The sequence below is a fragment of the Pristis pectinata genome, chromosome 2, assembly GCF_009764475.1.
Source record: "Pristis pectinata isolate sPriPec2 chromosome 2, sPriPec2.1.pri, whole genome shotgun sequence".
Classification (NCBI taxonomy): domain Eukaryota; kingdom Metazoa; phylum Chordata; class Chondrichthyes; order Rhinopristiformes; family Pristidae; genus Pristis; species Pristis pectinata.
Genome location: NC_067406.1, coordinates 9,855,315 through 9,867,796, shown reverse-complemented (window position 1 = coordinate 9,867,796; position 12,482 = coordinate 9,855,315). Strand labels below are relative to the sequence as shown.

The 12,482-nt window shown below is 42.1% G+C and overlaps 1 protein-coding gene across 1 annotated transcript in view; it reads right to left on the bottom strand.

Annotated features, from left to right (window-relative positions):
- The window catches only part of LOC127567523 (putative pre-mRNA-splicing factor ATP-dependent RNA helicase DHX32), a 93,517-nt gene that overhangs the window by 48,680 nt on the left and 32,355 nt on the right, over positions 1 to 12,482 (bottom strand). The window contains exon 4 of the mRNA XM_052010519.1: positions 7,887 to 8,271. Coding sequence (XP_051866479.1) covers positions 7,887 to 8,271 — 385 coding nt within the window. The remainder of the gene's footprint in view (positions 1 to 7,886; positions 8,272 to 12,482) is intronic.

Here is a 12,482-nt window from a genome sequence, read left to right as displayed (position 1 = left end):
CCTCCTCCTAACCACCCACCCCCACGTAACCAAGACTTCCCCAACCTAATTCCACCTGCCCATGGGTTTCTTCTCCCTTGCCTCACCTTTCCTAACCCCTCCCCCAGTTGGTTCCATCTGCCCATCATCTCTCCCTTATCTGTCTCTACCTATCACCACCATCTGTCTCTACCTATCACCACCATCATCTGTCTCTACCTATCACCACCATCTGTCTCTACCTATCACCACCATCATCTGTCTCTACCTATCACCACCATCTGTCTCTACCTATCACCACCATCATCTGTCTCTACCTATCACCACCATCATCTCTCTCTACCTATCACCACCATCATCTCTCTCTACCTATCACCACCATCATCTCTCTCTACCTATCACCACCATCATCTGTCTCTACCTATCACCACCATCATCTGTCTCTACCTATCACCACCATCTGTCTCTACCTATCACCACCATCATCTGTCTCTACCTATCACCACCATCTGTCTCTACCTATCACCACCATCTGTCTCTACCTATCACCATCATCTGTCTCTACCTATCACCACCATCATCTGTCTCTACCTATCACCACCATCATCTGTCTCTACCTATCACCACCATCATCTGTCTCTACCTATCACCATCATCTGTCTCTACCTATCACCACCATCATCTGTCTCTACCTATCACCACCATCATCTGTCTCTACCTATCACCACCATCATCTGTCTCTACCTATCACCACCATCATCTGTCTCTACCTATCACCACCATCATCTGTCTCTACCTATCACCACCATCTGTCTCTACCTATCACCATCATCATCTGTCTCTACCTATCACCACCATCTGCCTCTACCTATCACCATCATCTGTCTCTACCTATCACCACCATCATCTGTCTCTACCTATCACCACCATCATCTGTCTCTACCTATCACCACCATCATCTGTCTCTACCTATCACCACCATCATCTGTCTCTACCTATCACCACCATCATCTGTCTCTACCTATCACCACCATCATCTGTCTCTACCTATCACCACCATCATCTGTCTCTACCTATCACCACCATCATCTGTCTCTACCTATCACCACCATCATCTGTCTCTACCTATCACCACCATCATCTGTCTCTACCTATCACCATCATCTGTCTCTACCTATCACCATCATCTGTCTCTACCTATCACCACCATCATCTGTCTCTACCTATCACCACCATCATCTGTCTCTACCTATCACCATCATCTGTCTCTACCTATCACCATCATCTGTCTCTACCTATCACCACCATCTGTCTCTACCTATCACCACCATCTGTCTCTACCTATCACCACCATCTGTCTCTACCTGTCCCCCCAGCTCCATCTGCCCAATTTGTTTTTCTTTTCTTGTTTCTATCTTTTACCTACCAACCTCTGTCTCAACAATCTCCCCACCCCTCCCTAGCCCATTAACCCTCACCCACCTACCCCCAACATCTAGTTCCACCTTTCACCCAACTGCCTTTCTCACCCCTCTCTTTCACTTCTATATACTCGCCATTTTTCCTCTACCTTCTCAGTCATGATGCAGGGTCCCAACCCGAAATGTTGACCATCCCTTTGTCTCCACAGATGCTGCTTGACACGCTCAGTTCTTCCTGAACTACTGAACTGTAACAGCCTTCAGCTATATCTAATCCCAAAGCAGCTTAGGCTTCTGCACGAGAGCTGGCAGCCCATCTATCTTATTAAGCTTGTTTCCACAAGCTATGCATACATTGACAACACAACTGGAAAGGAGCAACACACACAAAATGCTGGAGGAACTCAGCAGGTCAGGCAGCATCTATGGAGGGAAACAAACAGTCGACGTTTCGGGTCGGACAACTGAAAGGAAACTTAGCTTCTGTAAATTACAAGTAGTAGATAGACTGAATAGAAGACTCTCAGAGGACAACATTCTGTTCATAGATCTAGTGTGCCTTTAGCATAATTTTAAAAACTGTAAATCTGTGATTAGCAAGGAGATGTGTTAAAATATGGAGCCAAGTAAACATTCTCCACTATTTCTCCCCAGAAGGGCTCGGAATCATTCTTCAAGGGTAATGAATTAAATCACTTCATCCCAAGTGTAATCCTAAACAGAACATAGAACAGTACAGCATAGGAAAAGGCTCTTCGGCCTCGGGTCTATGCTGACCGTGATGCCAAATTAAACCAAACCTATCTCCCTGGAAATGATCCATATCCCTCCATTCCCTTCATGTTAATAAATAAAAAGAAATAAAGACTTTTATATAAAATTTTTATGGAATTTTACGTAGAATCTTTTGCTCACTCAAGACACCTCAAAACCCATTACAGCCAATGAAATACGGCTCTCTGTATGTGCTGTGATATAGGAAATGGCAGTCAATTTGCACACAGCAAAAGTCCAATAATCTACCAAGAGGAACCAATAGCCTATTTTAGCAACACTGTCAAAGGATAAATAATGGACAGTGCACCAAGGAGAACTCCCCTGTTCTTCCTTGAAGCATATTTTGCACACACTTTGAAGAAGTAGACAAGACCCACATGTAACATCTCATCAAAAAGATAGTACCTCCAAAAGGAACAGCGTGTAAAAAATCTCAGGTGATAAGAACAATAAATTCACTGTGTTTATGCAGATGTGCAAGGGGGCATTCTATGCCCCAAACCGTACCATTACTGTCAGGAGGCACAAGAGAGTGCAGATAGACTGTTGAAATCTGGAGCAAAATATAAACTGCTGGAAGAACTCAGTGGGCTGAGCAGCACCTGTGGAGACAAAGGGAACGGTCGATGTTTCAGGTTGAGACCCTGCATCAGGACTGAGAGTGTAGAAGGAAGACAGCCAGTCTATAGAAGTAAGAGGAAGAGGTGAGATCGATGGTGGTAGGTGAGAGGTGGAACCAGACTTTTGGGGGGTGGGGGGGAAGTGTGGGGGTGAGGGAAAGGAATGGCCGATAGAGCCAGGTGGGGGAGGGGAAGGACGAGTGCTAAAACAAGAGGCTGGTACATAGGCAGGTCCAGAAAAGGAAGGGATAATGGACAGATGGAACCAGGTGGCAGAGGGGATAGGAGAGGTGAACCAAGGGAGAAGAAACTCTGATAGATAGGCATATAGTTGAGGGACAGATGGAACCAGGTGGAGAAGGGTAATGTCTCAGTAACAACAGGGAGAGAGGGATGGAAAAGTTGAACTAAGGGAGAGATCCTGGTTGGATCGGTGGGAATTGGGAAGGAACACAGAGGGAATGCGTCACCCGAAACGTTGACCATCTCCTTGCCTCCACAGATGCTGCTTGACCCAGTTTTTTTTTGCTGTTACTGTCAGGTTGGATTCATGAAGAAATTTAAAATGAATAAGATTGACATTATCAATTCACAGCATATTAAAACTAGATTTCAAGTAGAATTGTGATATTAGAAGTATGGCAAACGAGATCATTCTTGCTCATGAACATCCTCAAGGCAGAAAACCATTTCAGAGAAGGTTGCAAAAAGATATCCTCTGGTGCAGCAAGTGTTTCCTTTCCTTCTACTACTAATCAACACTGAGTGTCAAGGTCTTCCACCATAATTGGGTGAGACAATTACAATGGTCGCTAACTATCGTGCTTGGGATTAGCATTTCTGCTCCATCTCATACTCACGGATGAGTACTTCTTTGAACAATGAGTTCCTTAAAAGGTCAAACAATGCTCTGGGCTCAAAATAAATATGAAAAATATTAAAAGCAATTGCTTTCTTTCAACTAATTCACATAAAAATCCACAACAGATGTGTGTCACATCAGGCAAGCTAAAACCAACAGGAATTAGATCGATTTCCCTGGTTGTATCATCACTAGCTCAAGAAAAAGCTGCTTTGCTTCTGATATTTTTGTGCTACTCCCAATGTGTTCAAATTTTAAACTGGATGATTTCAGGAATACTGGGATATGCACTGCAGATCCACTTAAAATCAGAATGAGGATTACATCCAACTGTAACTAGCCCAAAGTTGTAATGATGTTTCTCTCCCTGGTCATTAGCTGTGGCTGACCTAGACTGTTTGCCACTTTGGCATCGTAACTGGGGCTAAGATGAGTATCTAACTATATCTACTCCATCTCTTCCTCCATCATCCCCAGAAGATCATCCATGCATTTGTAGTTTCTAGATTTGACTATTGCAAAGCACCAAGTCAGCCTCCCATCCTCCATCTTATACACATTTGAACTCATCCAAAATCATGCTGGCCACATAATATCAAAACATCAATTCCTATTTACCTATAGCTTCTGTGGTCACTAATCAAGATTGGCTCCCTAAGACAACAGTTGTGTTCAACCATTAACTTACGAACTACCATGAGATAGTCCTGAATTTTACTGGCCCAACTCCAGAAACTCCGAAGTCTTGAGAATGCAGTGCATACAGCAACAGAAATTTTTTTTAATTATCATGCATGTCACTTTCAGACCCATAAATAGCAATGAAATTTTCAAACAGAAACCCATTATGGCCTAAACTCATTTATTTATCATTGCTGCTGAGATGTGAATGGCATTTGCAATGTGGTATCCACTGTCCATTGCTGATTGTCCTTGAGTTGGAAAAGCAGTTAAAAGTAAACTCTAGTGGGTCAGGAACCGCACAGAGTCAGCACAGCAGCTTTCCTCCACCAAGGGGAACCAGATTTTCTTACGATAATCTATGGTTTCATGGTCACCAATACTGACATGAGTTTTTTTTAAATTCCAGATTTATTGAATTACTTACCATAAACTCTTAAATGAACCAAGTTTAGACTACTTTTTCCCCAAACACTGCCTGAATTTTGTCCTTCATTAGTTTAACCAATCAAAATTAAGGAAATTAAAATTCAAAAATTACATATTTCACATGATGATTTGATATTTTTTCCAAAAACTGGGTCTTTTAATATCTTTTCTAAAGGCATCAAGCACTCTATAGTCTCAAGATGCAACTGGATTTTGCTTCCTCACACAAGTGACAGCATATCTGATAAGACTAAATTTCAAAGTTTGGAAAACAACATGAAAGTTGGAAATGCAGTAAACAATGAGGATAACAGTAAGTTTCAGGAAGATATAAGATATCTTAATTCGTCATATGTACATCGAAACACACAGTGAAATGCACCTTTTGCATAGAGTGTTCTGGGGGCAGCCTGCAAGTGTCGCCACGCTTCCGGCGCTAACATAGCATGCCCACAACTTCCTAACCTGTACATCTTTGGAATGTGGGAGGAAACCAGAGCACCTGGAGGAAACCCATGCAGGCACAGGGAGAACGTACAAACTTATAGACAGCGGCCAGAATTGAACCAGATAGACTAGTGAAATAAGCAGCTACATAGTGAAATGACTCAGAGAATTGAACAGTCACAGATGTCGGAAACAAAATAAAATAAATGGTGAGATTTTAGAGAAGCTGCAGGAGACAGAAACCTGGGGATTTGTGCACACAATGCTTTACAGCTGGATAAGTAATTTGACAAAGTGATTTGATATTAAGCATGTAGAAACTGAGTTCATAAATAAGAGCACAGAATAGAAAAGAAAGAAGTCATAGTGAGGCTTAAAAATCATTGGTTAGACCTCTCTGGGGTGTTGTATTCAATTCTGGACAACACACATTCAGGGAAAAAATTATGCACTGCCAGAGAGTAGTGGCAAAAGTGGCAACGCTCTTAAAGATATTGGTTGTTATTGAAAATCTATGGAACTTAAAAGATAGGAATTGTGTGTTGAACGACAGATTAATGGGAAAAATAGCTTCTAACTGCGCAGCAATATAGTATCAACAGTTGTTCAAAGTTTTTAATCAGTTTTGTGTCATCTGCACTTGGGCAATTTGTGCAATTTACCAGCAAGCTGTAAGCACTTCAAAAAAAAAGAAAGATGAACACTTCTCTTCATCATGGAGAGAATAGAAGAGTAACTTTGTGTTTTCTGCAGAAGAGTTTAGAAAAAAGAAACTTGGAAATCAAATTCTCCAGTCTGCTGCTTCTGACATGTAACGATATACATTTTCAACAACTGTAAAGTTTCGATTGTGAACTCTTCACAAAAGACAGCAGTGAACAACACTATCAGTCACTCTCAGAAAATGTATTACACAGGAGGCCATTCAGCCCATCATGCCTATTCTGATCCAACAACTGCCACACAGCCTAATCTCACCTTCCAGCATTAGGTCGGCTGCTCTAGAAGTCACAACTGTTCAAGTACATGTCGTATTTCAAGTGGAGACGAGACGGCAGATGCTGGAATCTAGAGCAACAAACCATCTGCTGGAGGAATTCAGCAGGTCGGACAGCATCTGTCAGTGGGGTAAGAAATTGGAATTGCAATTCCTCCCCCCACCACCCCAACAGAAGCTGCTCGACCCACGGAGTTCCTCCAGCACACTTGTTCGTTGCCTCGCTAGCAGTTTGTTTTATGGTCCAGTATTTTAAATGTTATGAGGGGCACAGTAGTGTAGCGGTTAGTGCAACGCTATTACAGCGCCAGGAACCCGGGTTCAATTCCCGCCGCTGTCTGTAAGGAGTTTGTACGTTCTCCCCGCATCTGCATGGGTTTGCTCCAGGTGCTCCAGTTTCCTCCCACATTCCAAAGACGTAAGGGTTAGGAAGTTGCGGGCATGCTATGTTGGCGCCAGAAGCGTGGCAACACTTCTGGGCTGCCCCCAGAACACTCTATGCAAAAGATGCATTTCACTGTGTGTTTTGATATACACATGACTAATAAAGAATTCTCATCTTATCATTATCCTTTCCAGCATTGAGTTCCAGACTCCTGCCATCCTGTACTGGAAATATTTTTCCTCCTCTACCCTCTCAGCCGCGACCCCACCCCCACCCCATCCCCAGCAAAATTATTTTAAATCTACGTCTTCTGATTTCTGACCCACCTACCAAGGAATACTTTCTACCGATTCACTAGTTTCTGGCCCCTCAATTTTATAAACCTCAATTAAGTACTCCTCAGCCTCCACTACTTCAAAGAAAACAACCCTAGCTTATCAGGTCTTTCATCATAGCCAAAATTTCTCAGTCCTGGTAACATCTTACATCTCCTTTGCACCATTTTCAGTGCAATCGCACCCTTCCTGTAATGTGAGAAGACTTAATCTACGCTACCACCTTTAAGGATATGTCTTGATCTGTATCCTTCAATGCACCAACTCACTCTTCTCTGGATTAAGTTTTAGTTGCCACATTTGAATCCAACTCAACCTGATCATTTATTCTTGATGCAGTCCAAAACTTTCCTCCTCGCATTTTTTGCTGATAGTTAGAAAAGGAAACTATTTCTGAAAGGGAACAAAGCCTAAAGACCCACACTCAATGATTCAGAAACAGCTTCTTCCCCTCTGCCATCAGATTTCTGAATGGTCCATGAACACTACCTCGTTATTCCATTTTATTTTGTAATTTATAGTCATTTTTATGTCTTTGCACTGTACTGCTGCCACAAAACAACAAATTACTCATCATACAAGTCAGTAATAATAAACCTGATTCTGATTTAAATATTTGCAAATTCTTTCTTTAAACAATGCGCTTTTGATAATTTTAACAGGTATGTTTGTTTAGAGCACTGTATAAATTGGAGAACATTAATTTCAGGCTAAATTTTCCATTTACCACTGAATTGTAAATCACCTAGCCACGATTTTCCATCCACTCACTTTCAGGAAACAAAATGTCACATGTAGGAATACAAAGACAGGAACCAGCTGGCTTAGAAGAACTGACAGAACTCCCAGTGTGAGCTGGGTTCGACCCTCTTCCCAGATATTGGGCATTAAAAACAAATCTCATCAAGCTAGTTTTACAATGCCCAAATCTACACTTTCACAAGAATACCCACCTTTTCACTGGCCAGGAAGACAATAATGTTGCCCTCTTCCCCCTTCCTGTGGATATCCAGTACCGTTTGTGAAGCAGCTGAGACGCAATCCTTAAACTGTCCATCTCTGTATATGACTTCCACAGGAAATGAATTTTCCGCACCACCCTCCACTTTCACGAAAGGCACGTCAGGGTAGTAACTTCTCAGCCTGTCTACGAGATACGGCGCCGTGATGATGACAACCTTCAGCTCTGGCCTCTGCTTTGGCAAGTCTTTCAATAAACCAAGGAGCACGTCAGTTGCCACGGTTCGCTCGTGGGCTTCATCAATAATTATAACTCCATAGTGATGTAACAAGGGATCAGACATCATTTCACAGAGCAATATATCATCCGTGCAGTACCTGTTGGAAGAGATAAAGGTCTTGCTGTTATAATGCATCCCATGCGGAAAACATCTCAGACATCTTTATAAAGTTCAGGCTGGATTCTGACAGAGGCATTCAGTCATTAACCTGTGGATGGTAATTTTGCACCATTTGGTCCTCAGGCAAGCACATACACCAAATGTTCAAATCTGCAGTTCCTCTCATACGGAGCAAGGTTACTATGCAACAACGCATCATCAGTAGGGTAAAGCTAACCTGTCTCACAATGACCTAAACCCAGCTCACGTTGGGTGCAAGCCTTGTATAAAATGGTTAACTGATAATGTCCGAGTAAGGGCAGATACTGGGGGATTCATTATGGTTATAGAGTCATAGACCCATAGAGCAATACAGCATGGATACAGGCCCTTCGGCCCAACCAGTCCTTGCCAATCATGGTGCCCACCCAGCTAGTCCCAATTTGCTGCATTTGGTCCATATCCCTCAAAGCCCTGCCCCTCCATGTACGTATGCAAGTGCTCCTCAACCGATACTGATGTACCTGCTTCAACCACTTCCTCTGACTGCTCATTCCATATACTCACCACCCTCTGCATGAAGAAAGTTGCCCCTCAGGTCCCTTTTAAATCTTTCCCCTCTCACCCTAAACCTGTGCCCCCGAGTTTTGGACTCCCCTACCCTGGGGAAAAGACCATTACCATCTACCTTATCTGTGCCTCTCATAATTTTAAACACTTCTATAAGGTCACCCCTCATTCTCCAATGTTCCAAGGAATAAAGACCTAGCCTGGCCAATCTCTCCCTATAACTCAGGCCCTCCAGTTCTGGCCACGTCCTCATAAATCTTTTCAGCGCTCTTTCCAGTTTAACCACCTCTTTAGTTTTATGGGGTTACCAAAACTGTTCACAGTACTCCAGGTGTGGCCTCACCAATGACTTATACAACTACAACATAGTGTCCCAACTCCTATACTCAATGCCCTGACTGATGAAGGCCAGCATGCTAAACGCCTTTTTCAACACCCTGTCTACCTGTGATGCCACTTTCAACGAACTATGCACTTGCAATCCTAGGTCGCTCTGTTCCATTACATCCCTTAGTGCCCTACCATTCATAGGAAAAGTCCTACACTGGTTTGACTTTCCAAAATGCAACATCTCACACTTAATGAAATCTATTTTCCACTCCTCAGCCCACTTCTCTAACTGATATAACAATTGGTATAACAAGTCAAGTTACAAAAAAAACAAAGATTCATGTCATTACCCAGCTGAACACTGCATTAGAATCACCAGCTACATTAACTGGGCTTATTCAACGGACAAACCAACATCACACTAAAAAAAAACTGACACCAACTTCTGCACAAGTCTTCAGCAAGTGGGACAGACTGATGAACTGATTTTTAAAATTGGAATTTTCATTAACTGGAGCAAAAACATCTTGCAGATCTGGGGAATGCTACAAAACAATACTGAAGGATTAAGTTAATAAAGTGAGATAAGTAGGCAAATACTTTTGAATTCAGAATTTACAGATAACAGGTTGGGGAAGCTGTTCACCCTATCCTGGCACCATCTTGCTGCAAAGTTTAGTCCCAGGAATAGTTAAGCATGAAACTAGTGAATATTGGGGAATTTTGTCCTCAATCAAGATGCAACAATGTTATCGATGGGAATGCTTTGCATAAAATTTATACTTAAATCCTACTTTTAATGAAGCAACACTTCTGGCATCAACTTTAGTTGCTTCATCAAAGACCTGGTCACAAATAAGAATTTATGCTCACAATTACAATTATGCAGTATTCAACTTGTTGAACAATGAATCTGCCCAAGCAAGTCCAAAGCAAGTACGGGATAACATCTAGGCTCGAGCTGACAAGTGGAAGGTGTCCTTGGTGCCACACAGTACTGATCAAAAAAAATGAGAGCTATATCACTACTCGCAACAATCTAGACCAAGTTAAAATGCTCCTTTATTAATACTGGGGAGGGATAAGATATATTGCAAAAGGAGAACTGGATTAACAACATCAATGATTGCAATGGCACAGTCTTCAGGAATGCTCATCAGGAATGTAACTCGGGACAGACAAGGTTTTTTTTAATGTCAGCCAGAGTGCTTCACAGAAAAGCTATGAATCTTAGGTGTTAGGTAAGTAAAACTTGTACATTTTTTCTTACAGCATCAGATGCACTTCACGACGTGAAAGAAGGATGAGAAATTGAGAAGAGAATCGGGGAGCCAAAAGAATCAATGGATAAAATTCTTTGAAATTTTTCCCCCTCTATTGTGCTCCTCCCTCTTCCACCAAATTTTGTCTCCATCTGGTCGAGTGATTCAACTTAAACAAGCCAGAGTTATAAGAAAGGAAACTGACCCAGGAAACACTTGTGACAGATTAAACAAACTAACACAGCCATAAAAATACCTCTCAGCAACCTCATAACCAAATCACACATTTAGAAAAAAAACATAGAACATAGAAAAACTACAGCACAATTCAGGCCCTTCAGCCCACAAAGCTGTGCTGAACATGTCCCTACCCTAGAAATTACTAGGCTTTGAGAAATTTGAAATTTGAGAAATTGTTCATTCACTTCAATCCATCTATCCCTCAATTAAAAAAAATTTTTGCCATCAAAAGAAGGGGGCATATTGAATAAAATCACCTGGGTAACAAATAACTTTTCAGCATTACAACCTCCAAGCAAGAAGCCAACTGTAATTAATTCAAAGTACTGTGCACAAGGAGGGTGTGTACCGGCAGAGACTGTATGCATTAATCTTTAAAGGCAAAGGTAATTTCACAACTGATGATTATGAGATTAAGATATAAAAACATTCACAGGAACCCAGAACAACAAAGGAATAGTACATATTCAGAGACCCATTATTTTCTGTTGGTATATAATAAAATTTGAGGCTGATACTTCGCTCCAAGATTTAAGAAAGATTTCCATTTTTCAAGTGCAAAGGTTAACCATATCCAGCCTGGTCTTGTCAATAATTAGACTTGAAACCACATGACCATCAACACACCAATTACCTCATCTTAGAGAACAATGGTAAACAGTTTCAAATGAAGCCGCCTTAAGTGAACCTTAAAGAAGAGCATTATAACTGCATTAAAATATAGATAACATTGTAAACCAACAATTCATGAATATATGGATTATAAATGCACTGCTATAATTCCTGAACAATGAATTGAGGGGACTGGCAATTGGGGGAATTAGTGTAGGGCACCAGCAAATGGGGGGGGGGGGGGGGGGGTGGGGTGGGTTTGGAGAAGGGCACCAGCAAGTGAAGGGGGTGGGGGGAATTTCTGGAGGGCATCAGCAAATGGGGGGAATTAAGGACACTAGCAATTGGGGGGGGGAGAATTAGAGGAGGTACCAGCACCTGGGGGGGGGGGGGGTGGGATGGAATTAGAGGAGGACACTGGTGGATAAAGAAATTAGGGTATTCACCAAGAAATGGGGGAATACGGATTGTTGCAATTATTGCAATTTTCCCATATGAAACACTATACTATTCCATTGACAATAACATAGCAACTTGGAGAAAGCTTAAACATATCTTAATGCTTAACCAGTGTGAGATGTTGCATTTTGGAAAGTCAGACCAGCATAGGACTTATACTATGAATGATAGGGCAGCAGGGGATGTAATGGAACAGAGCAACCGAGGAGTTCATTGAAAGTGGCTTCACAGAGAGACAGGGTGTTGAAAAAGGATTTTAGCATGCTGGCCTTCATCAGTCAGGGCATTGAGTATAGGAGCTGGGACACTATATTGTAGTTGGAAAAGTCGTTGGTGAGGCCGCACTTGGAGTACCGTGTACAGTTTTGGTCACCCTGTTATACGAAAGAGGTGGTTACACTGGAAAGAGTGCAGAAAAGATTTACGAGGATGTTGCCAGGATCAGGAGGCCTGAGTTATAGGGAGAGGTTGGCCAGACTAGGTCTTTATTCCTTGGAACGTAGGAGAATGAGGGGTGACCTTATAGAAGTGTTTAAAATTATGAGAGGCACAGATAAGGTAGATGGTAACAATCTTTTCCCCAGGGTAGGTGAGTCCAAAACTAGGGGGCACAGGTTTAGGGTGAGAGGGGAAAGATTTAAAAGGGACTTGAGGGGCAACTTCTTCACGCAGAGGGTGGTGAGTATATGGAATGAGCAGCCAGAGGAAGTGGTTGAAGCAGGTACATTAGTATCTG